Source organism: Amblyomma maculatum, chromosome 10, assembly GCF_055883805.1.
Source record: "Amblyomma maculatum isolate TAMU_Amacu chromosome 10, ASM5588380v1, whole genome shotgun sequence".
In the NCBI taxonomy this organism is placed as follows: Eukaryota; Metazoa; Arthropoda; class Arachnida; order Ixodida; family Ixodidae; genus Amblyomma; species Amblyomma maculatum.
The window spans coordinates 106,540,270-106,565,229 of record NC_139353.1 but is presented as its reverse complement, the minus strand read 5'-3'; the positions used below and the strand labels follow the sequence as shown (position 1 = coordinate 106,565,229).

The following is a 24,960-nucleotide window of genomic DNA, read 5'->3' as shown; positions in this document are numbered from 1 at the left end:
AAAGCAGCGCAGGTATTGTGGCTTACTTCGCAGGTCTTCGCGTTGCTATTCGCCGTCCAGTCTTCACGCTTCACTTTCGCGTCCCATACATTTTTCCGTCTCTTATCCCATGGAAAACGAAAACATTTGGCTTCCTTTTTTGGCACACAATGGAACACAACAGCCTGGCATGCTAGTTTTCTTCAATCGCCCAGCACCTAGCGCACAGCGCAACCGCTTCGGACCCTCCGCAGCAACGGCACGAAGCGACTTGCCCCAAGATAGCGAGCGCGACTAAAACGGCGGCGCGGGGCATGCCAAAGGGTGTCACCACCCTGTACGGCGTTCGCTGGTATCGAGGCACCCTACTAGCGGTGACGTCATCGCTTCCCCTAGCGGTTTCTGCGAGATAACCTTTCGGCTCCAGTTCGCGCGTACAAGCGTTCCTTCGCTTACAGTGCGGCTGAGGCGTGCACTGAGAAGGGAGGCTCTGTTTCGAATTCCTACATAGAGCAACTTGCTATACTAATTTTTATTTATTACTCCTTTCGGGACGTAGAAGCGCTACCAGCCACCTTGCTGAAACGCGCAGGCTCAAGTTGCAGTCGTAGTTCATCGGCAACATCGTTGCCGATCCGAGCCGGCGCGATGAAGATCTCGGAGGCCATGCCCTGTCTATCATATTCCGTGCGCCACACGCATGATGGCGCTACGTGCACGGCAAGCGAAGAGGAAGTACAGCGGAAAAGGAATTTGTCACTCGCTTAACAGTGCGTTCTGTAATTCTGTAATTTACGTGCTCATAATTATTATTATTCATCACAATACACTTCTCTTAGGGACATTTTTGAGACAACACCGCAATCAATAGACGCGCCTTTGTCCATTTCAAACCATCTAGATGCGTGACAGATTGTCAGCAGATTTCTGTTCCTGCGTGACGTTCATGATTCATTTTTGTTCACTGTTTACCAAATTAGGCTGGGACGTGCACTGCCAGATTTTGTTGTGCCGACCGAATGTTACACGGGAGGTATTTTTGATTCCTTTAGAGAAGTTGTTCAAAGTGTGCGATTTCTTTCTGCAAGATTTTCAAAAGAATATTTATCAAAGAATATTTGTACAAAGTTTTGTGCGGCGTTGTTCTTCCGGAGCCCATCTATAGGGCCATATAGAGCGGAGGCCCTGGCAGGAATGTACTGAAGAGGGTAAAGAGAATGAGAGAGAGAGAGAAAAAAAAAGTTTTAGTGAGCATATAATCAGTAAATATTCGCAGAGCTGGGTGGTCGGTGCCCCTAGTCCAGGGCTCCGCTGGCAGCAGCTGACTTGCGGACTAGCTGGATAATCCAGGCTTGCTGGTCCAGGTTGTCGCTGGTCAGGGCCGCCTCCCACTGCTCGTGTGTCGGGCATGGCACTATTAACGTTGGGTCAGGTTTGTCCTGGCATTCCCAAGAGATGTGAAAGAGTGTGGGGCTTGCACCGCACCAAGGACAGTAACTCGTGTATTTTGTTGGGCTTATCTTATTTAAAATTTGAAGATTAGGGAATGTGTTTGTATTTTTCTCCAGTCTATAGCGTCCGAGGAAGGAAGGTGTTTGTGTGGTGGTGAGAAAATTCTTTCTAACCGTAGGTGTTCCAGCCTGTCGCCGTAGGGTCCTAGGAGAGGGGTGAGGTAGGGATGGGGATCCGCCCGGTTTGTGAGAGCTCGGGCTAGATCATTCGCTACCTCATTTCCTTCTAGGCCTTCGTGTCCAGGTGTCCATGTAATTGTGTGCGTCTGGGAGATGGAACGTAATATTGTACACGCTCTTTTGTGAGGTTTTCCGGCCAGGTAGTCCCTGCAGGCTGGTTGGGAGTCCGTCACTACGTGTGATGACTTATTTTGGTTGTCTTGTGTTTTTATGGTGATGGCTATTGCCAGTGATTCCGCTTCCGCAGGATCCTTGGCATAGATCGAAGCCTGAATAATTGGCCTCTTCTTGTGGTCAACTGCAGCTATTGTGAACTTGCCAGGTTCGCCGTAAGCCCCTATGTCCACGTAGACAACTTCCGCGTCTTTAGACAATTGTTTTTCCAATGAATTGACTCTGGCTTTCCTTCGACCCTTTTGTAACTCATGGTGCATGTGCTTGGGTATAGGGTTCACATAGATGTTGTTTCTTGTGGATGTCGGAATTTGTGATTTGATCTCAGAAGTTCTTAGTGCCTGCCATAGCCCTAGTTTTGACAGGATTTCCCTACCCGCCTGCGTTGTTGTTAGGCGTTGTTTCTGACTCTCTAGAACCACCTCCTTGAGCTCCTCGAAGTTGTTGTGCACTCCGAGTGCCCAAAGACGTTCCGTTGATGTTGTTGGCGGGAGGTTTAGGGCCGTTTTATAGGCTCCTCTTATGATAGTGTCAATGGCCCTTTTATCAGAGAATCTAATTTCGTGATATGGGAGCCCGTAGGTAATTCTGCTAACGACTAGGGCCTGTACAAGGCGTAGGGTGTCCTCCTCCCTCATCCCTTTCCGGTGCCAGGTCACCCTTCTAATCATTCTGGAAATTTGGTTGACTGTGGTTTTGAGTGTTTTGATTGTATAATCCACTCTCAAATTGCTTTGCAACCACAGCCCCAAAACTCTGATCTTGTCCTTCTCTTGAATTATCTGGTCTCCTAGAGAGAGCTGAATTTTTCCTGGGGACTTGTAATTTCTTCTGTGTAGCCTGATAAGTTCGGATTTTTCTGGGGAGCATTGAAGACCACTCTCCCCGGCAAATTCCTCGACTAGGTCTATAGCGGCTTGCAGAGCTTCTTCTTTTTGCGCCAAGGATCCCTGAATAGCCTAGAGAAGAGAATGAAAGTGCCGGCAGCGGCTGAAAGTTTTTTTTTTTTAAAGTTGCACATTGGATCTTTGCCAGCAAAAGTGTTTTTGCAAGAAAAAGGGTTATTTCTTCCGTGGGGTGCACATTGCTTAATTTGTAAACAGCCAGAAACGATAAATCATGTGTTTCTTCACTTTTGGGAAGGGGTTTATTTTTGGGACGTACTTCAAAGAACCATAAAGAAAGATTTACCTATTAATCTTTACGGAATACGGTACTTACCCACGCAAAATGAGGAGGGGGTTCCATATGATTCAATCATGCTAATGGGCTTCCACAGTATATGGCGTTCATGCATGGCAGGATATAACTGTGATCCTTATGCGCGTCCGGCACGAATTTTTTTCCCCGAGGCTCTCCATTGGTTTATCGAGATTGTGAAGTTTGACGATGATAATCCTGAGTGGTTGCCAAAGGTAGAACCTTTGATGGTTCTAAAAGAATTTTAGAAAAGCCAGCCCCTGGCAGACTTATATTGTCAGGCATGCGAACAGATGAGAACAAGGAAGTGCAAAAAGAGGCTCTCCGGAATAGAAGTGAAAGAAGAGGAAGCTCACTATATCTTGGTTAGCACATCAGGCTAAGGGGCAGAACCACTTTGTAAATAAACCTTAACAGTGTGGTGGAAGGTGCTGCAAAGATCACCACGGATTCCTCTCTATCTCGTTCGAGCCGACGACTCGCTGGGCTCCCCCCTTTGACACCCACAATGATCCAAGACTGCGATGCACGGCAGCCAGGCCCAGCGGCACCCGCATGGCAGCATTACCGTGAGCCGCGGACCTTTTCTGGCAAGGCTGGCGAAAACCTGGACGACTGGCTTACCAGTGACCAGCGGGTGAGCAAGTACAATCGCTGGGATGCCACTGTAATGCTTGCAAATGTTGTTTTTTCTTGGACTCCACAGCCCTGACATGGTTTGAGAACCATGAAGCATCCTTAACGAGCTGGGATTGCTTGGAAGAGGAGATTCGAAATTGTTTCGGGGATACCACGGCAAAACGGAAATGCGCTGAGCAGACTTTATTCCAGCGAGCCCAAGGGCCTGGTAAAACATGCACAATGTACATAGAAGAGGTCCTAAAACTCTGCAAAGCACTGAATCCGAGCATGTCTGAAGGAGGCAGCGTTGGCCACCTCTTAAAGGGCATCGCGGAGGACGTATATAACTTTTTAATTACAAAAGAAAACTTAGATTCTCCCACGGCCGTGATCAAGCACTGTCGTACGTTCGAAACTTTAAAGCTGCGTCGCATAACCCCGAAATTCGGCCGTCTGCCTAACGTGACCACTGTTGCAAGCATGGATTCTCACGAGCATTCACATGAGCCTCCGCATTTGGCCGACATGATTCGCCAAATTGTCCTTGATGAGCTCTCCCGGCATCAAGATGCGAACCCCAGTGCAATCCCCTGTGATAGCTGCTCCCTGCAGGCAGCTCCCATCCAGCGCTCTTCTTGGCGTTCTACCGCTCCTCCTCCCGTCCGTGACCACCGAAACGACTCATATGGCCCTGCTCTCCCAGCTCGTACCCACTACAGGGCGCCACCCGATTAGATAGACACCATACCGTATTTCACATCCAGAACGTAAGATAATTGACGAACAGGTCCGTGATATGATGCAAAGAGGAATCATTCAGGAATCATCTAACCCATGGGCCGTCCCTGTAATTCTCTAGAAAAAGAAAGATGGCACCTGGCGATTTTGTGTCGACTATCGCCGCCTCAATACTGTCGCCAAGAAGGATGTTTACCCGCTCCCGCGTGTTGATGATGCCATTGACTGCCTCCATTCAGTTTCCTACTTTTCTTCTGTTGATTTACGGTCCGGATACTGGCGGATACCGATACATCCGAAAGACAAAGAGAAGACGGCATTCGTGACTCCCGATGGGTTATATGAATTTAACGTGATGCCTTTCGGCCTATGCGACGCTCCGGCTACCTTTGAAAGATTCATGGACACTCTTTTGCGGGGACTGAAGTGGCAAATTTGCATGTGTTACCTAAATGACGTAGTGATTTTCGGGAGGACCTTCGCCGAGCATAACAGCCGTTTAGCTGTTGTCCTTAACTGCATGGAGAAAGCGGGTCTCGTGCTGAACTCTAAGAAGTGCCGCTTCAGTAAACGCGAGATCGTTGTGCTTGGGCATTTGGTTGACAAAGACGGTGTTAGGCCTGACCCACAGAAGATTGAAGCTGTCAGCTGCGTCAAAGAGCCCAAGTCTGTGAAAGAACTCAGGAGCTTCCTGGGACTTTGCTCTTACTTTCGACGCTTCATCCCTAAGTTTGCTAACGTAGCCTACCCCCTCACATGCCTCTTGCAGAAAGATATTCCTCTCAAATGGACTCCTGAATGTGATTCTGCGTTTCGCCAGCTCAAGTTTCTTCTTACCTCGCGGCCCATACTGCGTCATTTCAGCCCGACAGCTCCCACTGAACTCCACACTGACGCAAGTGGCATCGGCGTGGGTGCTGTGCTCATACAACGGCATGATGGAAACCAACACGTTGTCGCTTACGCAAGTCGCACCCTTAGCAAGTCTGAACGGAACTATACCGTGACGGAGCAAGAGTGCCTTGCCGTCGTTTTTGGCGTACAGTGGTTTCGCTCGTACCTTCATAGACGTTCCTTTACAGTCATCACCGATCATCATTCGCTTTGCTGGCTGGTGAATCTACGCGACCCCTGCGGTCGGTTGGCCCGCTGGGCATTACGCCTTCAGGAGTCCAACTTTACAGTGTCGTACAAAAGTGGCCGCCAACACGCTGACGCTGACTGCCTCTCGCGGCTGCCTCTCGCAACTACCCTCTGCGATAACAACTTTGACGACTATCTTGCCGGCGTTTCCGTAAAATTTCCGGATCTTGCCACTTTCCAGCGAGAACAACGAAAAGATCAAGACTTGGTATTCCTTTTTGAAAAAGCTCGTGATCCGGCATCTGCGAACCCTTTCTGCATTCGCGTAGGTTTGCTGTATCGAAACAATTACTCGTCTGGCGGTGCACGCTTTGTGCTAGTCGTTCCGGATAGCCTCTACGCCTCTGTTCTACACTCTATGCACGATGACGTTACAGCTGGGCACTTGGGGTTTGCCAGGACTCTTACGCGCATTAAGGAACGTTTCTACTGGCCAAATATGCGTCGAACGACTCAGCGTTACGTGAACTCCTGCGTGCAGTGCCAGCGGTTCAAGCTCCCCACGACTTCTCCGCTGGGCCACTTACATCCGGTGACAACACCGACCACACCATATGAGCAAATGGGTGTTGACCTCATAGGCCCGTTTCTCCGCTAGTCCAAAGGCAATCGCTGGGTCATCGTGTGCGTTGATCATCTCACGCGTTACTGTGAAACTGCCGTCATCCCTTCCGCCACCGCCGCTGACGTCTCATTATTTCTTCTTCGCGCTGTCGTCCTCCGTCATAGGCCTCCTCGTGTAATTATCAGTGACCGAGGCCGCCAGTTTACGACAGATGTTGTGGAGCAGCTTTTGCGCTATTGTACTTGCCAGTTGCGTCACTCCACGCCGTACCATCCCCAGACAAATGGCCTCGTCGAACGTACAAACCGGACACTGACGAACATGCTTGCAATGTAGGTTGACTCGCGGCACAAGAACTGGGATGACGTGCTTCCTTTCATTACTTACGCCTATAACACCTCGAAGCATGAGACAACTTCCTATAGTCCATTTTTCCTCCTCTACGCCAGTCCGCCTCGACGTTCTCTTGACACCATTTTGCCGTTCTCTCTCGACACCGAGCCGTCTGTTTCGAGCACCCTCTGTCGCGCTGAAGAGGCTCGTCGGATCGCCCGATTACGCACTCTGGCCTCGCAGGACCGCTTTAAGCAGCGCTACGATCGTCGGCATGTCTCCTACCTTCCCGGCGACTTAGTGTGGCTCTGGACTCCTCTCCGCAAGCGTGCTTTCTCCCAGAAGCTGTTGTCGTACTACACAGGCCCATCTATTGTGCTCAAATGCATTAATGAGTTGAACTACGTCGTGTGTCGCCAATGTTCCCAAGCTCGCCCCTCTCGGAAAACACAGGTAGCTCATGTCGCAAGTATGAAGCGGTGCCCACTCTCGCTCGGGACTCTGACTCACAGCCCAGGGGCTTCGTCTGCGAAGGGGGAAATGTCAGGCATGCGAACAGAAGAGAACAAGGAAGTGCAAAAAGAGGCTCTCCGGAATAAAAGTGAAAGAAGAGGAAGCTCACATATCTTGGTTAGCACATCAGGCTAAGGGGCAGAACCACTTTGTAAATAAACCTTAACAATATCAATGTCTTGTGTGTGTCTGTGTTGTCTTGCAAAGATCAGGCAATAACGAAAAAAAAAGCTGGCGTGGTGGAGTGGTTAGCGTGCTCGTCTCGCTCCCCGGAGGCCCAAGTTCGATTCCTCAGCTAGGCGAGTTTTCCTACTCGTTTTTATTTATTAATGCTTCTGGGATTTTTCGCTCGCGGCCAACACCGGACGACGCGGGACGGCGGCAGCCGACGACGACACCGACTTTTCTGCGACACGGGGCTGTTAACGCTACAGCGTTGATACCTCGTATCTGCTGGTCCTGACTCAAGCAGCAAAACGCAGCAGCGGGCATGAATGTCGCCCAAGAATCAGCACCGTCCATCGGGCGTCTGTTGCAATTCTGCACCACGACAGGTAACATGCCTATATAACTTTGGCGATTCGAGGCCTTCGCGAGAGTGAATTAGCTGGACGAGCAAATAAGACCGGCGTGCTTATCACTGTACTGAGTTACGGCGCATATACCACTTTGCCTAACTTGATGTTCCCGGACGCTGTCGAATGGAAGGCTTATCAAGGGATAAAACAGGCGCTTTTAAACCATCACGCGCAGAAACGTTTGGTAGTCACAGAGAGGTATAACTTCCATAAACGCACACAGGGACCCCGGGAGAAAGTTTATGACTTCATCGTAGAACTGAAGCGATTGGCGACAAACTGCTCGTTTGAAACGTTCTTGTCTGATGCATTCAGGGATCAGCTTTCCGTGGGTGTGCGCAGCTAGGCTATTCGGTACAAGCTTCTGGCCACTGAAGACAATGGCTTAACGTGGGATAAAGCGTGCGTCATTGCCACTTCTATGGAAGTCGCTGACAGCCACCAGATGGAGATGCTACCAGGACTCAGCGCGACACGAGAGCCGGATGACGAGGTCTGGTTACAACGTGGTGACAGTGCAGGGACTATGCAGTCGACCAGCCACAATCGGTGACGTGGGACGCCGGCCCAAGTAAAATGTCCGCTGACAAGGACAGGATACCGCCGTGCTTTCGTTGTGGGAGTCACCACCACCACTGGCAGGACTGTCGGCACATGAAGGCAAGGTGCTACAATATCTCTCTGACAAGACATTTAGCTAGCATGTTTGCTACAAGGCAAAGCAATTTCACTGAGGAGGAGGTGTCTGGTTTAGAATTGAACGCGCTAAGAGAAAGAATTCATTCGTACAAAGTTGACATGAACGTAAACGGCGAAACCATTGCTATGGAAATAGATACAACCTCAGCGGTATCTATTATTCCTGAGGTTGAATTTGTCAAACATTTTGGACATCTGCCGTATCAGTGTGTCATTTTGATTACGGACATACAACGCCTCAAATGTGCCATTGAAGGTTAGGGCGCTGTAACTGTAACTCATGACGGCACTGCTTTTAAACTGCCGCTAGTGGTAGCTGCAAATGAGCAAGGGCGCATGGTATAGACATTGCTTGGCCGATACTGGTTGAATCACATTCGCCTAAACTGGTCATAGGTCTTCGGAGTGAACGCAATCACAAAACAGGAAGGACTGCTAGACAAGTACAAGGACGTATTCACAGGTACAAGTAAAACTATGTAAGGTTTTGTGGGCTTTATTGTTTTGAAGCAGATAGCACAACCTGTATTCTGTAAAGCCAGGCAAGTGCCGTACGCCCTGGAAAACAAAGTTGAAAAAGAGTAGAAGGAATTGGATGCGGCAGCTTGTTGTAGAAGTTCTGAAGAGTGACGGAGAAGACGTCAAGCTATGTGGTGACTACCATGTGTCCGTAAACCCCTGTATAGCCGTATCTGATTACCCGCTGCCGTTGCCAGAAGATGTGTTTTCGTCATTGGCAGGGAGGACATGGTTTTGTGCATTGGAATTACCGAAATAGTACTTGCAACTTGAAATGGATAGCCCTTCGCAAGAGTTGCTAACGATAAACGCACACCACACCCTTTTTCGCTTCACGTGTTTACCGTTTGTTGTCGCGAGCGCCCCTGCCATTTTCCAATCGTTAATGGATCGCATATTTGATAGCTTTGTGGGCATAGTGTGCTATCTGGATGACGTTCTCATTACAGGAAAGACCGAACACCAGGACCTGAGATGTACTGAACAGGTGCTGAGAGATTGCGAACGCATGGCATAAGGGCCAACGCCAATAAATGTCAATTTATGAAGCACCGTGTCCGCTACCTAGGTCATGAAATGGACGCAGTGGATATTCATCCCACGAAAGATAAAGTAGAAGCAATATTGATGGCTCCAACCCCGACTAGCGTCCCCGAGCTAAAGGCTTTCCTAGGACTGGCGAATTTTTATGCTAGGTTCCTTTGTCAAAAAGCAACGACCTTAAAACCACTCTACAAGCTGCTCAGAAAAAACTGTTCGTGGGTGTGGACAAAGGAATGTGAGAGTAGCTTTCAGAAATGCAAGTTACTTCTAAGCGAGAAGTAAGTGCTAGCTTTGTACGATGGAAACAACCCGCTCCACCTGACATGTGATGCATCGGTGTATGGATTCGGAGCGGTGCTCGCACATACCGAGGGTCACGTCGAGAGACCAATCGCTTTCGCGTCCAGCACGCTTACAGCGACCGAAAGACGAATGCACGAATTGAGCGCGAATATTTAGCTATGATATTTGGAATTAAAAATTTCACAGGTACTTGCTCGATAGGCAGTTCGAAATAGTGACTGATCATCAGCCGCCGGCGCAGTTGTCTGATCCGAGGAGACACGGCAGTCGAGTAGCAATTCAAAAAGTTCAGCGATGGAAACTTTCTTGTCAGCATGTTGCCAAGTACAACAAGGGTAAACAAGTAGGCCACACAGACGGTTTATCAAGGCTTCCGTTCCTAACAACTGCTGGCGACGAACGAGAAATATAATTTTTCTCTCGCTATCGGAGGTTCCCTTCACAGCCTAGGAAGCAGCTTAAGAAACAAGCACGAATGAGGTTTTGAGAGCACTAGTTGACTTGACATGGCGGGGTTGGCCGCAAGAAACAGAACAGCAATACCACCCTTACTTTAATCGTCGACATGAGCCGTCGATGGAGCAGGGTTGTTTGTTAGGGAGCAATTGGGTTGTTATCTCGACAGCCCTCAGGCCAAGTGTTCTGTCTTTAATGCTTGAGAGCCACCCAGGAATGACAAAAATAAAAATGCTGGCCCGAAGTTGAATTTGTTGGCAAAATCTTGATACAGATTTAGAGGATATAGTAGCAACATGTTAGGTCTGCCAAAGTGTGCGGAATTTTGCGAAGTCAGTACCGATTCAACTTTGGCCAATAGCTTCAAATCCTTGGGAAAGGGTTCAATTGGATTTTGCGCAAGTAGAAGGGAAATCATTCATGCTGCTGGTGGTAGACGCCTATACTCTAAATGGCTCGAACTAAATGTAATACATGGCACATCAGCCTTGGCCATGGTGGAGGCGGTAAGGAGCCGTTTTGCGGCGTATGGCCTATCCAATGTTGTGCTGACAACGGCCCGTAATTAAGATCCAGTGAGTTTCAACACTTCTTAAAGCAATATCGTGTAAAGTCAGTTTTCACGCCACCATATCACCCTCTATCCAACGGTGCAGTGGTAAGACTTTTGCAGACCACAAAGAGGGGTATCTTTAAATTGCAGCTCGAAGAGGAGAGAGAGCCGGCCAAGGCGGTCCTTACAGCGCCGCATTGATAATTTGCTGTTTTCATACAAGACTACGCCTCATTCATTCAAAGAATTGTTTCTCGGACGAACAATTCGAACCAGACTGTCCATTCTGAAACCGTGCAAATTGACTGTGTGGAAAAACAGACATGAGAAAAATAAGCTCATGGCAGATGCGAGAAGTTAAAACAGCCGCGAGTTTACGCCAGGCGAAGAGGTATATGTCCGCACCATTCGCATGAAAGTGTGAACTGGTGGCTTAGAGAAATTGTTAAGAAGGTGTCAAAAGTGACTTTCCTGGTACGGGTAGGCGGAGGTCTCCGGTTTTGTCATGCAGATCACATAAGATGTACGTGGAATCCTCAAGTGTTCCCTGGTCCTAGATACGGCTGTCTGCAAAAGCAGGGCCTCAAAGCGAGACGGTACCCGAAATTTCACCGATTGGATGTACATTCGATACCGACATGCCCATGCAGCCGTCGGTGCAATTGGGAGAGGGACCAGTAAGCGAATAGACTTCAATACAGCAGCCAGTAGGACCAGGGCTCCTGCGGCGATCCACTAGAAGCCGGCGAGTGCCCAGAGGTATTGGTACCAATTATCGCTTGGTAATGATCCAAAATAAGGGGAGGAAAAGTGTTGCATATTATAACCAGCAGGCAGCCACGGTCATCTGTACCTCAGCGTCACCACAATGGTATAAATAGCCTGCCCAGGTAGGGAGACGCGTTCTTGATGCTCCGTGTGTGCACCGACAAGCCGTCGACAATAATCCCGTTCCCACCGGCCGTCTGGACTCTAACAATACTCTGGCATTCTCAGTGCACTATTAGATAATACAGCTTCAAATATATCCCATAGGTCATCGGAGAACATGCACAGAGCGTGCATTTTATTTTAATGCTTACAACACGTAGGTAAAATGTCCTGGCGTGGTGAGAGAGCACATTAAATGCTTTTTTTTTAATTGGGAGGTTCACAACATTTACACTCTGGTGCGATAGTCGTATGGCTCTTAGTGCGAACGTAAGTTTGAAAAAGCATTGCAAGTCCTACTAGTTCAGTTAGTTGAAATCTTATTGGCAGATTATTAATACCATATCTGATGAATCAGTCTTCCTAGGACAAATTTTCCGCCTTTTGTCCATACAAATTTCCATCCTGTCTTTTGTTTCTGTGCTAACACGGCTCCCCAAAGCTGCTTTACCTGCGTAGTCAGATGCTCATTAACAAATACAGAAACATCTGCTTTGAAAGCGATGTCTGTAGTGGAAAAACGTGCCTTCCTGGCTTTAGCAAAAGCATTTCGCTTGTCACGTGGCACAAAGCGTACGACAATGTTGTTTTCATCAGATCTGTCAGTTGGTACTCTCAGGTAAATGTCAACGTCTTCCCGGGTTACCGGCTCTCCTGCCTTCTCACAAACCTTCTGCATGGTGTCAAAAACATCTCGTCTATCAAGCATACCCTAATCTCAAGGTTATTGGCCTGTGAGTACTGTTCCAATACTGTGATTCGCATGTGCAGTTTCAGATTTTCTGCAGCGAGTTCTTCGCTGCAGTAGCGCGTTGCGGCGAGTTCCCCGCGTAGAATCTTTATTCTGCGGAGTGTGTTGACACTGTCGCAAGATTCACTACTATATTCTACACTCTGTTCGAAGAAGCGAAGTTCAGCACGAATGAGTGAGTGAACTTTATTAATTGCTCGGAGATCTTTTTCTTCTCCTCTTCAACCGAGGCTGACGAGCGGTTGGCGCCCCCAGTCCAGGGCACCACTGGCTTTCGCCAGTTTGCGAGCTCTTGTAACCAGGTAGAGCTGAGCCTCCGGGTCAGAGCTGGCCAGCAAAGCCTCCCACTGTCTTTCATTTGAGTTTTCAATTTCTTGCAGTTGATGTGAGCTGCATTTCCATGTTATGTGGTACAGGATAGGGGTCTTTCCGCACCACGGGCACTCGTCTCTGAATGTCGTGGGATGCATCATGTGTTAATGAAGGTGCCCGTCTGTAGCCGCCTCAGATCTATGGCCTCCTCGTTGCTGAGCTTTTTATGCGGCTCCGGATATACTTTCCGCAAGCCTCTGTAGTGTTGTAGTATTGTGGTGTAGTCAGGGTCAAGCGGAATCAGGTCCTCTGTCCCGAGACTGTTGGGCGCACGGTAGGTTGCATGTCCTCGTGCTACCCTGTCTGCGTACAAATTCCCCGTGATCCCTGGATGCCCCGGAATCTACACTAGTGTTTGAGTGTATTGTTTTGTTGGCTCGCTTGTGGAAGAAAGGATTTGGTGCGCTACCTTACATAATTTACCCCGTTGAAAATTTCTGCATGCGGATTGAGAGTCTGACAGTATCGTCAGACTCTCTCCCGTTTCTCTTTCTTGCCTAATGGCCAGTGCGATAGCCACCTCCTCTGCCCCCGTGACTGTACAGTTTTGGATCGAGGCGCTAACTACCTCCCGGCCTTCGCAGTCTGTGACCGTGGCTATCGCCCTCTTTGCGTCGGTTTCGTATAAGGCTGCGTCGGTGAACCTTGACGTGTCTTGTTGACCGAATGTTTTTTCATAATACTCTGCCCTTGCCTGCCTTCTTCCCGGGTGTAGGCGGGGGTCCATGTTTCTTGGTATGGGCCGAACTCGGAACCAATTTCTGACTTCCCGCGATACCTCTCTTGTCTTGTTATAAGCCTGTAGGTGTGTGCTATATCCCAGTCTTTCCAAAACCCGTCTTCCCGTCCTCGTTTGAAGAAGTCTGTTTGGCTGTGACTTGATTTGGACTTCTGCTAATTCTTGTATTGTATTGTGCAGACCCAGAGCTGCTAGTTTGTGGTTCGGTGTGTTCTTGGGGAGCTTGAGTGCGGTCTTGATAACCATTTTGATGATGGCGTCCGCTCTGTCTTCCTCTCCTTTGGTCATATTGAAGTAGGGTAGAGCATACGCTACTCTGCTAATAACGAGGCTCTGGTCACTCGTGCTATCATTCGGGCGACCTGCTGGGTCGAGGTCTTGAGCAGATTAAGTGTGTGTTGACACCTTTGATTCGATTGGAGCCACATCCCCAGGATCCTCACGGTTGTCTTCTCGGGTACTGTCTCCCCTTGCAGCCGGATCTCGAGCTTGTGGCCTTGATCTGTGGGAGCAGAGCGGTTGCCCTTCCCTCGCCAGAATCTGATCAGTTCTGATTTTCTTGATGAGCACTCCAAGTCCCTTTGCTTTAGATATTCTTCGATGACAGATGCTGCTTCTTGCAATTTCGCTTCATTCTCCCCGAGTGATCCTGTGGTTGTCCAGATGGTGACGTCATCAGCATACATAGCGTGCTGTATGTCCTCCACCTTCTCGAGGCGCCTGGCCAGGCCAATCATTGCCACGTTGAACAGCGTGGGCGAAATGACTGCTCCTTGAGGTGTCCCTTTGTTGGGCGGGGAGGTCTCTTTTTCTATATTGCCAATCTTGATTTCGGACGTACGGTTACTCAGAAAGCTCCTAACATACTCGTAGACTCTGGTTCCACAATTCGTGTCTGCCAGACCATCTAAGATCGCCTTGTGACTAACATTATCAAATGCACCTTTAATGTCCACTGCCAAAACTACGTGTTCTGCCGAGCGTCGGATACCTGTCAAGACCTCTTCTTTGATCTGCAGGAGAACGTCCTGGGCTGATAGCTTTTCTCTGAAGCCAAACATGGTGTCCGGCATCTGAGCGCTATCCTCTAAGTAATTTTTCAGTCTATTATTGACAACCCTGTCGAAAATCTTTCCCAGGCACGAAGTTAAAGAAATGGGCCGCAAATTCTCTATTGCCAACTTTTTCCCAGGTTTCTGGATCATGATGACCACCGAGTGTTTCCACTGCGCTGGCACCGTTCCTGCATCCCAATGCTTGTTCATGAAATGCGCCAGTGCCTTGATATTGCTGTTGCTCATGTTCCGAATTATGCCATTAGTGATCTTGTCGTCACCAGCCGCTGTGTTTCGAGTGGCACTTGCTATTGCCGTCCGGACGTCTTCCTCCGTGATCGGCTCGTCCAATTTCGGATTTGGGTCTCCTTTGTAATCTTCTGCGTATGGATATGGATCCTCTAGGTCTACTCCGTAGCATTTGTCGTGGACGGCCTTGATAACATCTTCCTTCGTGCCTGGGAATGTGTGTAGCAACCGCTCCAGCGACTTCTGCCCCTCTCGCTTGGTTTTGGTGTGGTCCATGATGGCTTTTAGAATGCGCCATGTGAAGTGCTGAGTGTCGCCTGCACAGAGTCGCAGAATTTGCCCCAGTTGGTTCTCGTCAGTTGTTCAGCGTACTCCGCCGCCTTCTTTGTGATCTCCACGATTTTCATCCTAAGCTTTCGATTGTGCCTCTGTTTCTTCCACCTTCTTAACAGTCCCCTCCTCGCTTCCCACAGGTGGATTAGATGGGCGTCTATTTCTGGTGTCTCATTTGTGCGTGTCAGTTCTGGCGTAAATCTCTGCTTGTTTTTCCGCAGCGCCCCGCACCAGCTATCAAGATCCTCAATCTCGCCTTGGTCCTCCTCCTGCGCTTCTCTGAACTTGTGCCAGTTTGTAATCCTGGCTGCGCCAACCTGACGCCTGATCTTGTAGGTGTGGATGGTCGTGCTCACTATATAGTGATCACAGCCCAGATCGTTAAGCGTGTTTATCCACTCAACATCGCCACAGTTCTTGACCATCGTAAGGTCCGGGGTAGTGTCCTTGCTCACACTGTTGCCCGTTCTCGTGGGCACTCCCGTGTCCGTTACCAGTGTTAATTCATGTCTCTCTATTAGCTCTCTAATAATGCGGCCTCTCTTGTCCTGTCGCGTGTATCCCCAGGCCAGGTCTTTTGCATTAAAGTCGCCTCATTTCCTGTTACCAAGTTTAATGTTTCTCCGAGAAGCCTGTCGAAGTCGATCTTTCGTTGGGAGGGGGGGGCTGTATACATTTAGGATAAAAGTGCCCTGTTTTTTGTCACTCTTTTGGACCACCTCCACAAGGATATGAGGTGTTTCAATCCCTTTAAATTGGCCATGCCGAATTGTTGTAATGGTCTTCTCCACCATTGTCGCCACCTTCCAGCTCTCGTCATCGGCAGCAAAGACCTCGCACCCGCTAATTGAAGGGGAACTGCCAACCTCCTGTAGGGCTATCACAGCCGGTGGTTCCGCTTGTGAGGCCAGCAGCTGTGACAGCATCCCTTTCTTGCGTCTGATGCTTCTACAATTCCAATGCCAAATCTCTAGGCGGTCTTGCTTCGCCTTCTGGTGTCTAGTCATGATCGGTCACAGATTGCAAGCTGGTCAGTCCGGGCCTGTGATATGGCTTCTCAGCCCTTTCTCTTACTGTGGTGGCTGTTGTTTGCTTCCTAATCAGTTTGGTCATCTCGATTTGCATCGCCTGAAACTTTTGCTCTATATAGCCTGTGACTTGTTCCATGGCTTTCTTTGTGATTTGCTCAATGATGTGTGGGAGCAGCTGTGCTAGCTTTTCCTCTACTTTTCTTCCCACGTCTTCGGCAGTCAAAGGAGGTGTCTGATTTACCGATGGTGTGGATTTTTCGAACTTTTTTTGTGTAATGTTAATTTGGTTGTGCATCTGATCTAATCGTTGCTTAATCATTGCGTTCTCCTTTCTTATTCCTTTTAGCTCGGCTAGAATTTCTGTTCTTTCCTCATCTAGCTGTTTTTGGGAGGGCAATGCTGGCCAGCTCACCTGATCAAGGTCTTTTTTCTTCTCTTCTTTCTTCTTCTCCCAGGCGCCTGGCTTGCTTTTCTTCGCTGGCTTCTTGGGTTCCGCGTTGGCCTCCGACCTGGACTGGGACCTGCATGCCCTGATAGACGGGTTCGGGCATACGTCTGTTCGGTGTCCTGGCTTTCGGCAGGTGTAGCAAAATTGCTTCGTTCGCTTGTACGGATCGCATGGGATCTCTCCCCCATAGTAGTACACCCACTTCGGTACGATTGGCCACTCAAAGACAATGAGGGCCGACTTGGACTTGCCCATTGCTCTGGCCGCGATAATTTTCACGCCCTGGGTCCTGACGAACAGGTTCTCCATTAATTCCTTCTCCGTTGCCCCGGGGTTGATGCCGTGGGCCACCCCTTTGAGGTACTCTTCCGGTGTAGTCATAAAAGCGTTGACCGGATGGTCTTTTCCCTCGAAATTCAAGCTTCGGATGCTCATCATGCGCTCCGCCATCTGTATGTCTGGGGTGCTGGTGACGATGATGTTGGATCCCGGTCGGAGGCGGACCAACAAGTCTTTCAGACGAAAATTCTGTGGATCTCCACAGGCTTGCGCTATAGCCTTGGCTGCTTGGGGTGTTGTCAAGTTCTTCACCACCAGACCCTGATGGGCTCTGAAGATCACCTTAGCGTCATTCATCGGCAGTGGTTTCGTGCGCCTGAGTCGCCACTCCGCCTCTCCGCCTTTAAAACGGTTCGAATTTCGCGCTCTCTCCTCCGCGCCGGGCCGGCGCCCTCTCGGAACAGGCGCGTCAGCTACGTCGTGACGTTGGCTGGAATCTTGCACGGTGGCGCTGCCTCCGCGGCCTCCCCGGCTGCTCTCCGCGCCGCTCGCCATCTTGGATTCATGTACCGCCGCAGCGGCCATCTTGGCTGGTGGCGCCGTCGTCGCCGTCTCGCCCACTTGAGTAATTGCTGTTGTATTCTCGGTAATCTTGGCCTGACGCTCCCGTTTTGTCGCTTTTTTCTGACATAGTCTCGAAACTACGGTTGTTCACTCGCCTTGAAAGGTGTTGTCCGTGGTATCCGTATCGGTGGCCTCGATGGTGTTGGCAGCCGGCGTTCCGCCTGTTTCCCCGTCGGGTGGAGGCAGGTTAGGGCACGGTGTGGTGTCCATCGATAGATCTTGGCCTTGGGTGCCGTCCACTCTCGAGCGAAATGTTGGCCCGGGTGGACCTCCTTTGTCTAGATCCTCGCCCCCGCGGTGGCTGCCGCCAGCCGCAGGGCGCTCTCGGTCCCACTCGCTCCTCCGCTGCCGCGCTAAGCCTAACTCCGGCGTAGTCGATGGAAGTGCTGCAATAATCGAAAAATCGGTGGTCCGCTCACCAAAAAGTTGGTACTGTCAGACTCCTGTCATCTTCCGATCTTCGATTGATAATTTGAAGGTGGTCCGATGGAAGTTGGCACCGCAATAGGCTCTTTTGTCGGGAGCCGAAGTGGACGCGTCCGCCCTGTCCGGCGTCAGTGCTTCCTCTCTCGAAACTCCCGTTTGAAATCCTCAAGCGTCTTACTAAGCTCCTTCACATTTGACGTCGCAAACAGCTAATTGAAAACACTAAACTGTTCTTTGGCATCAGTGGGCTCAACAACACTAAGATAACAAAAAAAGAGGAAGAAGGATGCTGACCTGTACGAAAAAGAACCTAAGTTAGCGTTGTGAAAACCGCACGCCTAGCTTCCAAACTTAGGAAGGCAGGCAAAAGCGATCCCAATATGTAGGCGCGGTCTCAGGATTGGTAGGACAGCGCATTCTCGACAGCATGCAAGTTCCTAATCCCAGAGAATAACGGGGCAGCGATGCTCGGCGCAATCGACGCTTTAACTTTGAAGACTGTCTTTCCCAGCGCAGCTTGTACCCATGCAGAAGCGAACGGATCGTGAAGAAGAAAGTATGAGCCCCGCACCTGTACGAGTAAGTACTTAGATGACGTTGTTAAAACCGCATGCACTGCCGACAACTTCTCTGCCATCCTACTGCCTGCTGCCATCCTCCTCTGACTCAGCGTTAGGTGGATACGCTGCATCCCAGGATCATCGTGCAAAATAAGAGCACCCCCTTTATTCATCTCCCTCGTCCGCTTCTCGGCCGCCACGTGGGATGGTTCCATGACCTTATTTTTGTTACTTTCTGCGCACGCTACCCGTGAGCGCGCTTATCGCTATCCTCCTCGCGAACGGTTGGCTTCGTCTGTGCTTAAGCTGTAGGAAGGTATGAGCTGTCTTTTTCTTTTTAGCTGTGTCTTCGTAGCGAGGTAAAGCCTTCTGATAATGATTTGCTTCATTAAGTGTCTTCATTGGTCCATTAGGTCAAGTTTATTCTTTATTTGCCTTCAGTGGTACAAAAGTTAAAATGCCCGATTTTTATTCTAGAAAGCGTGATTAAATTGTTACGAAAATGATGAATCCTTATTTCTTGTGTAGCTGCGTACGCTGCTTCTGCTGCTTCATATATAGGTCGACAACATCTGTGATGCTTCAACTTCACTGTAAATGCTTAATGTATGCATTAAAGAACGAAATGAAAACACTTTAGATATATCGATATGGAATAATAAAGCAATGGTTCCTGAAGTGCGTATTAAAACAGTTTATGCCGTTAGAAAAACCCCACCCAATGAGGATACGGATGCAAAGCACATCATTCATTATTTATCTATTTATATATAAATCTTATTGAACCCGGGCGAGCTTGTGGTAATGAAAGTCCATTAGACACGGTTGTCAGCCAAGGGGCATGGCAACCACGATATTTTACTGATGTACTTGTACCAATTCATGCAATAAAGAAAAAAAAAGCCGGGGTGGCGCAGTGGTTGCGGCGCTCGACTACTGTTCCCAAGGACGCAGGATCGAATTCCAGCCTCGGCGGCCTCTTTTCGATGGAGGCGGAAAGCAAGGCGCACGTGTGCTGTGCGATGTGAGTGCGCGTTGAAGAACCCCAGGTGGTCGAAATGTCCGGAGCCCTCCGCTACGGCGTCTCTCATAGCCGGTGTCGCTTTGGGACGCTAAACCCCAAAAACCAAACCACACCAAATCTTATTGATCTGCGTTGGATATTCTCTAATTTTTGTGTATATTGTTTTCCTATATGGGAACCAGGCGGTTCTGTTATATTCAAGTTACTGGATTGTTTACCTTTTTAAACACACTAAATTCTTCCAGTCTGTACCTCGAATGCTGGATTTGGCATTCGTCTATACTTATTCCAAAGAAGCAGATGTGTTCATCAACTTTTGTTCGTTTCTGTTTTTGTTATGATGCGCAGGACATTATACAGAATACCAGCATTCACGAATGCTTATGAATTACTTTGCTTACAAATAAAGATTGTCTCTGATGTGATTTGATTTAAAAAAAAGTGCCCTCTCAGCTAAGCATAATTTTTCATCCTGGTGTTGCAGTAGCCAACCCCCTCCTAAAACAATAGGCTAAATAACGCTGATTGTGTTAAAGTAGAAAATTATAGTGTTATGATAGTATTAAACGGAGTCTTCTGTCGGTCACAGATGTAATGGCTATTATGAGAAGTTAATTCCCATTACATCCTATACGTCGTTTCTACCGGGACGAGAACTTTGACAAGCCAGATTACTAGCGAGGTAGACGAGCCGAAGCCAGCTGCGGATTCCGGCCACTACGCCTCCTGACATGTTTCCTCTCGATTCTGACTCCGGATGTCTGTTTCTTATGCCTTGTTTTTGGGAGTTTGTTGGGCGTAGATATTCTAGCTACCCTATCGACTACTTCTATCCCCACGTTTTAGCGGTGAGCTTGAAAAACACGTTTATTCTTAACCTGCTGAGGGTCAAATTATCGCGCCGAAGAACGAGCGTCCCAATGTGCTGAATACCCATGAGCTTTGTCATATTTGTTGTGTGAAATGAAAATAAACAGCGTCATCCCAGAGATCTACTGGAAGGCAAAAGTTCTTATATTACTTAGAAGAGCACAGGAGCTTCCATAAGGTTACTTCTGAGGAATGCGGTATGCTAGGACGCCATCACTTTTCTTTCTTTCTTTCCTTCCTTCCTTCTTTCTATTTTCTTTTTTCCTTTATTTGCACTTTTCAATCTTTTTTCATTCCTTTTTCTTATTGGTTGGCATTTTGGCATTTTGCTACAAACCCCGACCACTGCGGAGTGTTCTCTGCGTTTCGATCGCTCTACGGCCATCCCGCTCGGCTGTCTTCGGCAACTGCGTATCGCCGTCGCATGAAGGCCCATTTCTAAGCGGAAATTATTTCTGCCTGACTTTGAGGCAAGCGCTTTACGGCCGCGGCTGATGCGCGTGCCAAGGAGGTCGATGGGCAGCTGTAGACATTGACGTCATGCAGAGAAAAGGGGGCTGGAGACAAAATCCATGCAGATGTCGGTTTGTAAATCGCAGTTACTTCTGTTACTTCAAAATGACTTTTGATTTGAATTTCGAAATATGGCGGCGATATTTTGCTCTTTTCTGAATACAAAACAGCTATGGCTCGTTGCCGAGAATTATGTCCACAAGCTGTCCATAAAGCACGGTGCTCTTCAAGGTCATGAACATTTCGAGATGATGTCTGAAGACAAACCTAAATGTAATTTAATACCATTTCTTTCGCCTTCCCGGGTACGGCAAAGCGCTGAACAGCTCGTCGCTATTCTTTCCACCATTGATTAGAGATTAGTTCTGCTCCACAAATAAGCTCAATATTGCTCTCGTTTTTTCGTGCTATCTCATCAAGAGTTCTGCTAGACCACGAAGCGCCAACACAATATAATAGGCGTATATCATGCTAGGAAGTATCTGTTGCCTTTGAAAATAAGAAATTACTCTTTCTTACAACGGTTTATATCTGTAACATTATGCTATGTTTTTTTCTGTTTTGTACCGTACATTTTACTACAAGGGATACCGAATACTGCATGAAATTATGCTGTCACAGGAACAATTTCTCTTGCTGCAATGTTAGATATAAAAACACATGAAAAAAAAACTCGGAGACATGCCAGAATATCTCGTGTTTCTGTTGAGGAATTTTCGTAGCGCTATAGAAGGCCAACAACAACATTTATATGAGGGTTTCATTTTTGACGTCGTGCGGATTCAAGCGCCACCTGTGCAAACGTGTAAATGATGCTATTCAAGAAAGTACGAGAGCTTCACACTCACCGGTGAAGGAAAATATCTCGCTTTCCTGTACCTATGTTGTCTGGCCTTTTACTCATATCCTTTTAAATTTGCGCTACAACCTAATGACATTTGGCGCTTGGGCCAGCTTCCAGCATGCATTTCATGTGCTTGAGCATTTGCAAAAGTAAGACAAAATAAAGCTAAGCCACATATGGTACTCGATTGTTGCCATACGTTCTCTTGAAGTTCATATCCCGTCGACAGCTGCAAAGCTGTTTTCTCGGGTCGCACAATCTTTCGATGCCCGTAGGGTGTAGTGCGCTTAAAGTTCATTGTAAGGGGCCGTCTGTCAAAGCATTCCTGACACCCGACCTGGGAGACGCATCTTTAACAGTTCCACACAATAGCTCTGGTCTTTGCAGAATGAATACACACTGCCGATATAGTTCTCCAAGCCAAAGGTAAAATGCTTTCTATAATGCAGCAGCTCTTTATTCTCATACTGCAATGCGTAATTTCTTCGCTCACTTGTGCATTTGTACATGTTTGTAATGTCTATTTGCATGTTTTTATGCGAGCTTTTGTATGAGTATAAAAGAGAGTGCCATGTTTTTTCTGATGATTGCTTATACTTTCGCCTAGTAGCAAAATGTGCTATTTTCCACAGGCAGCTGCTGACCGCGTGCAGAAATCATTAATCTCGCGTGCAATGTTAAGTTGCAAAAGAGATCCTTGAGACCCGAACGCATTATGGGAATGTAGCAGGACTGTGAATCATTTAATGTTATTTAAAGCATCGATGCCGTGCAACAATTTCGGGAATGTGCTAGTTGGACGTGTTATTTTGTATAAGATCTGCCCACGGAAACTCCTTTAGCCGTAATAATTCGTGGCAAGCGTATTTGTGGGCAACCCTAAATATTAGCAGAGTGCAATTTATTTTTAAGTACTTGTAAACACATCCTTGTTCTCTTTGGCATAACTTATAGGCACGAACGTTTATCCCAACTGCAGGTTTCCCTGCCTTGCAAAGACTGTTTCACTACATTGCCTGCAATTTGAGGGCGGGCTCAAACGAGCGCATGTCACATAACGGTTGCTGACCTACGCTCAAGCGGGATTGCATCCGACTACTGCTCGACCTTTTTTATCTTTTTATGCAACCATAGCCTCTTCTTAAGAAGTCATGAACGCGGTGCTGTATAAAAACAAAGGTGGAGGTCACATGTACTCAGTTGTTATAGACACCAGCCAGCATGGAAGACGTCCAGTTAGATTTCTACCGCCACATGCCAAACTATGATCGTTAGTGTACGAGTTACATTATAAGCAGTTCGTTTGATATTGCCATAGTCAGCGCAGCACCTTAGCGTTTACAATTTGAGCCCATGCGAAATGTACAGCTAGCATTTCTGTGAAGATAGAGGGTTATTCTTGTGTAGTCATAAAGTTTAGTCACTGCTATATATTTGACGCAAAATAAAAATTCCAACACATGCTTGAAGAGGTATGTAATTACGCTGTCCAGTTTTGTACTCCTACCCTTCTGGGTTATGCTAGCTATGTGATGATGTATTTTCTTTGACCACCCAAAAAACACTAAGAGGTGCTGTTCAAGCGTTAGAGAATCTTTAATATGTAGAGATGTTATCAGTGCAGTTTGATAACGTGTTGTGCCAAATGTTTATTTTTTTTCCTTGTTTTTTTTCTCCTTTATTTATTTTTGTTTGCCTCTGGTGGAGTACGGATGTAACGCGTACATTGCCGCGGCTGCCAGTTGTCGCTGCACAAGCCCACTTGTGGCTTCGGCGCTTCCGTTTCTGTATCCTGTTTTCAATATACTAAATAAGGATTATTATTATTATTATTATTATTATTATTATTATTATTATTATTATTATTATTATTATTATTATTATTATTATTATTATTATTATTATTATTATTATTATTATTATTATTATTATTATTATTATTACGTATTCATATGTTGTAACTTTCGCCTTCTTCGTCCTTAAGCTCAAAAAAAAGCTCGCAGGCCTCAGGATTCGATCATGTTTCTGCAATAGGCCAGACATACTCAAGTACGGCACATTTCACTACAAGCATTGCACTTCAAACGGTGTTGCACATTTTGTCACTTCCTACCTTAATTTTATAAATGCTCTGTGGTGCCCCGCAGCAAAACGTTCAATAATTTTCCTTGCAGAGAAAGCTCTACACACAAAAGGCAATCTATTCGCGTCACGCATGTCAATGCTACGCACAGCAGCGATATTGCGGTTCCATAATCGAAGCGAAGCTAGGTAGACAAAGTAGACGTGAGTAGACAATGTTGCGAAGGACTATTGCATGTAGTTAGCCGTAAAACGTGATTTTATTTGTTCTAAATTTTTCTTTCAAGTATATAATTTTACTGCCAGTAAATTCAAAGACGTGGACAAGTGGAGACAACACCTGTAGAGAAAACTTGACAAGATCATATGAGCTGCTTAAATGAAATCGAAGTCTAGCTAAGAGGCGCATTTTCGCTCGATATATGGACTACCCATGCCTGAACGTACCGCATTTGCTTGAAATAAAGATTGCTGGGTGATGCGATAGTTAAATATCTTAAAAACTTGACACACTTTCAGCGAGCATAGTACCGTGGAAACGCGCCCGAATCTTGGATGTCGATTCATTTTTAAGGACCCTCCGATTCATATTTTAGGTGTGTGCCACCCAAACTCTGGTGTGGGCCATGCCAATATCAAGGGTTGGCAGTTTCTATTTTGAGAGTGGGTGAGCTCAAGTTTCAAATTTGAATTTTTTTATGCTGCAATATATTTGGGGTCACCCACACAAATTAATAGAGTGGGCCAATAAATTTAGGCAATAAAACATGGCGATGCGCTAGTTGGTTAATCATGCTTGGTGAGAAGACAGCGCAAAAAAGACAACCGCCGGAGAGGACACTACACAGAAGAACGCTTCTATCAACTGATTTCATTTTGTCTGCGAGTCAAAGTTTTGCCTGCAAGTCACAGAAACAACTGAAGAGGAGATAAACCTATTGATATCTGTTACCTTAGTCAAAGATAGCTGATTCCGTCCTAGTTTGACATGTAATGTGACTGCTTATATAAATTTGACTTGCAGACAAAATAAAAGCAGTTTATAGTAGTGTTCTTTTGTGTCGTGTCCTCTCCTGTGGTCGTCTTTTTTGCACTGTCTTCTTACCAAGTCCAATTTAGGCACACCGTTATTCACATTTAACACATCTTAAGAAGGCGTTCCGACAACGATGTGTTTTATTTCATTGTGCATGGTGGAAATTGATGAAGAGGACAAATGGAG

General features: G+C 47.4%; 1 protein-coding gene across 3 annotated transcripts in view; it reads left to right on the top strand.

Moving 5' to 3' along the window:
* The first annotated feature begins 12,352 nt into the window (after positions 1-12,352).
* LOC146177198 (protein-cysteine N-palmitoyltransferase Rasp-like) overlaps positions 12,353-24,960 on the top strand; it is a 117,972-nt gene continuing 105,364 nt past the window's right edge. Inside the window, exon 1 of one of the 3 annotated variants that reach the window (XM_084583112.1) lies at positions 12,353-12,464. Coding sequence is in view for 2 of the 3 variants with exons in the window: in XM_084583110.1 (XP_084439236.1) it covers positions 22,045-22,082 (38 nt within the window). In the remaining variant the exon portion in view is untranslated. Of the gene's footprint in view, positions 12,465-21,934; positions 22,083-24,960 lie in introns of those variants that run through there. The other 2 variants (XM_084583110.1, XM_084583111.1) reach the window with 2 other exon arrangements.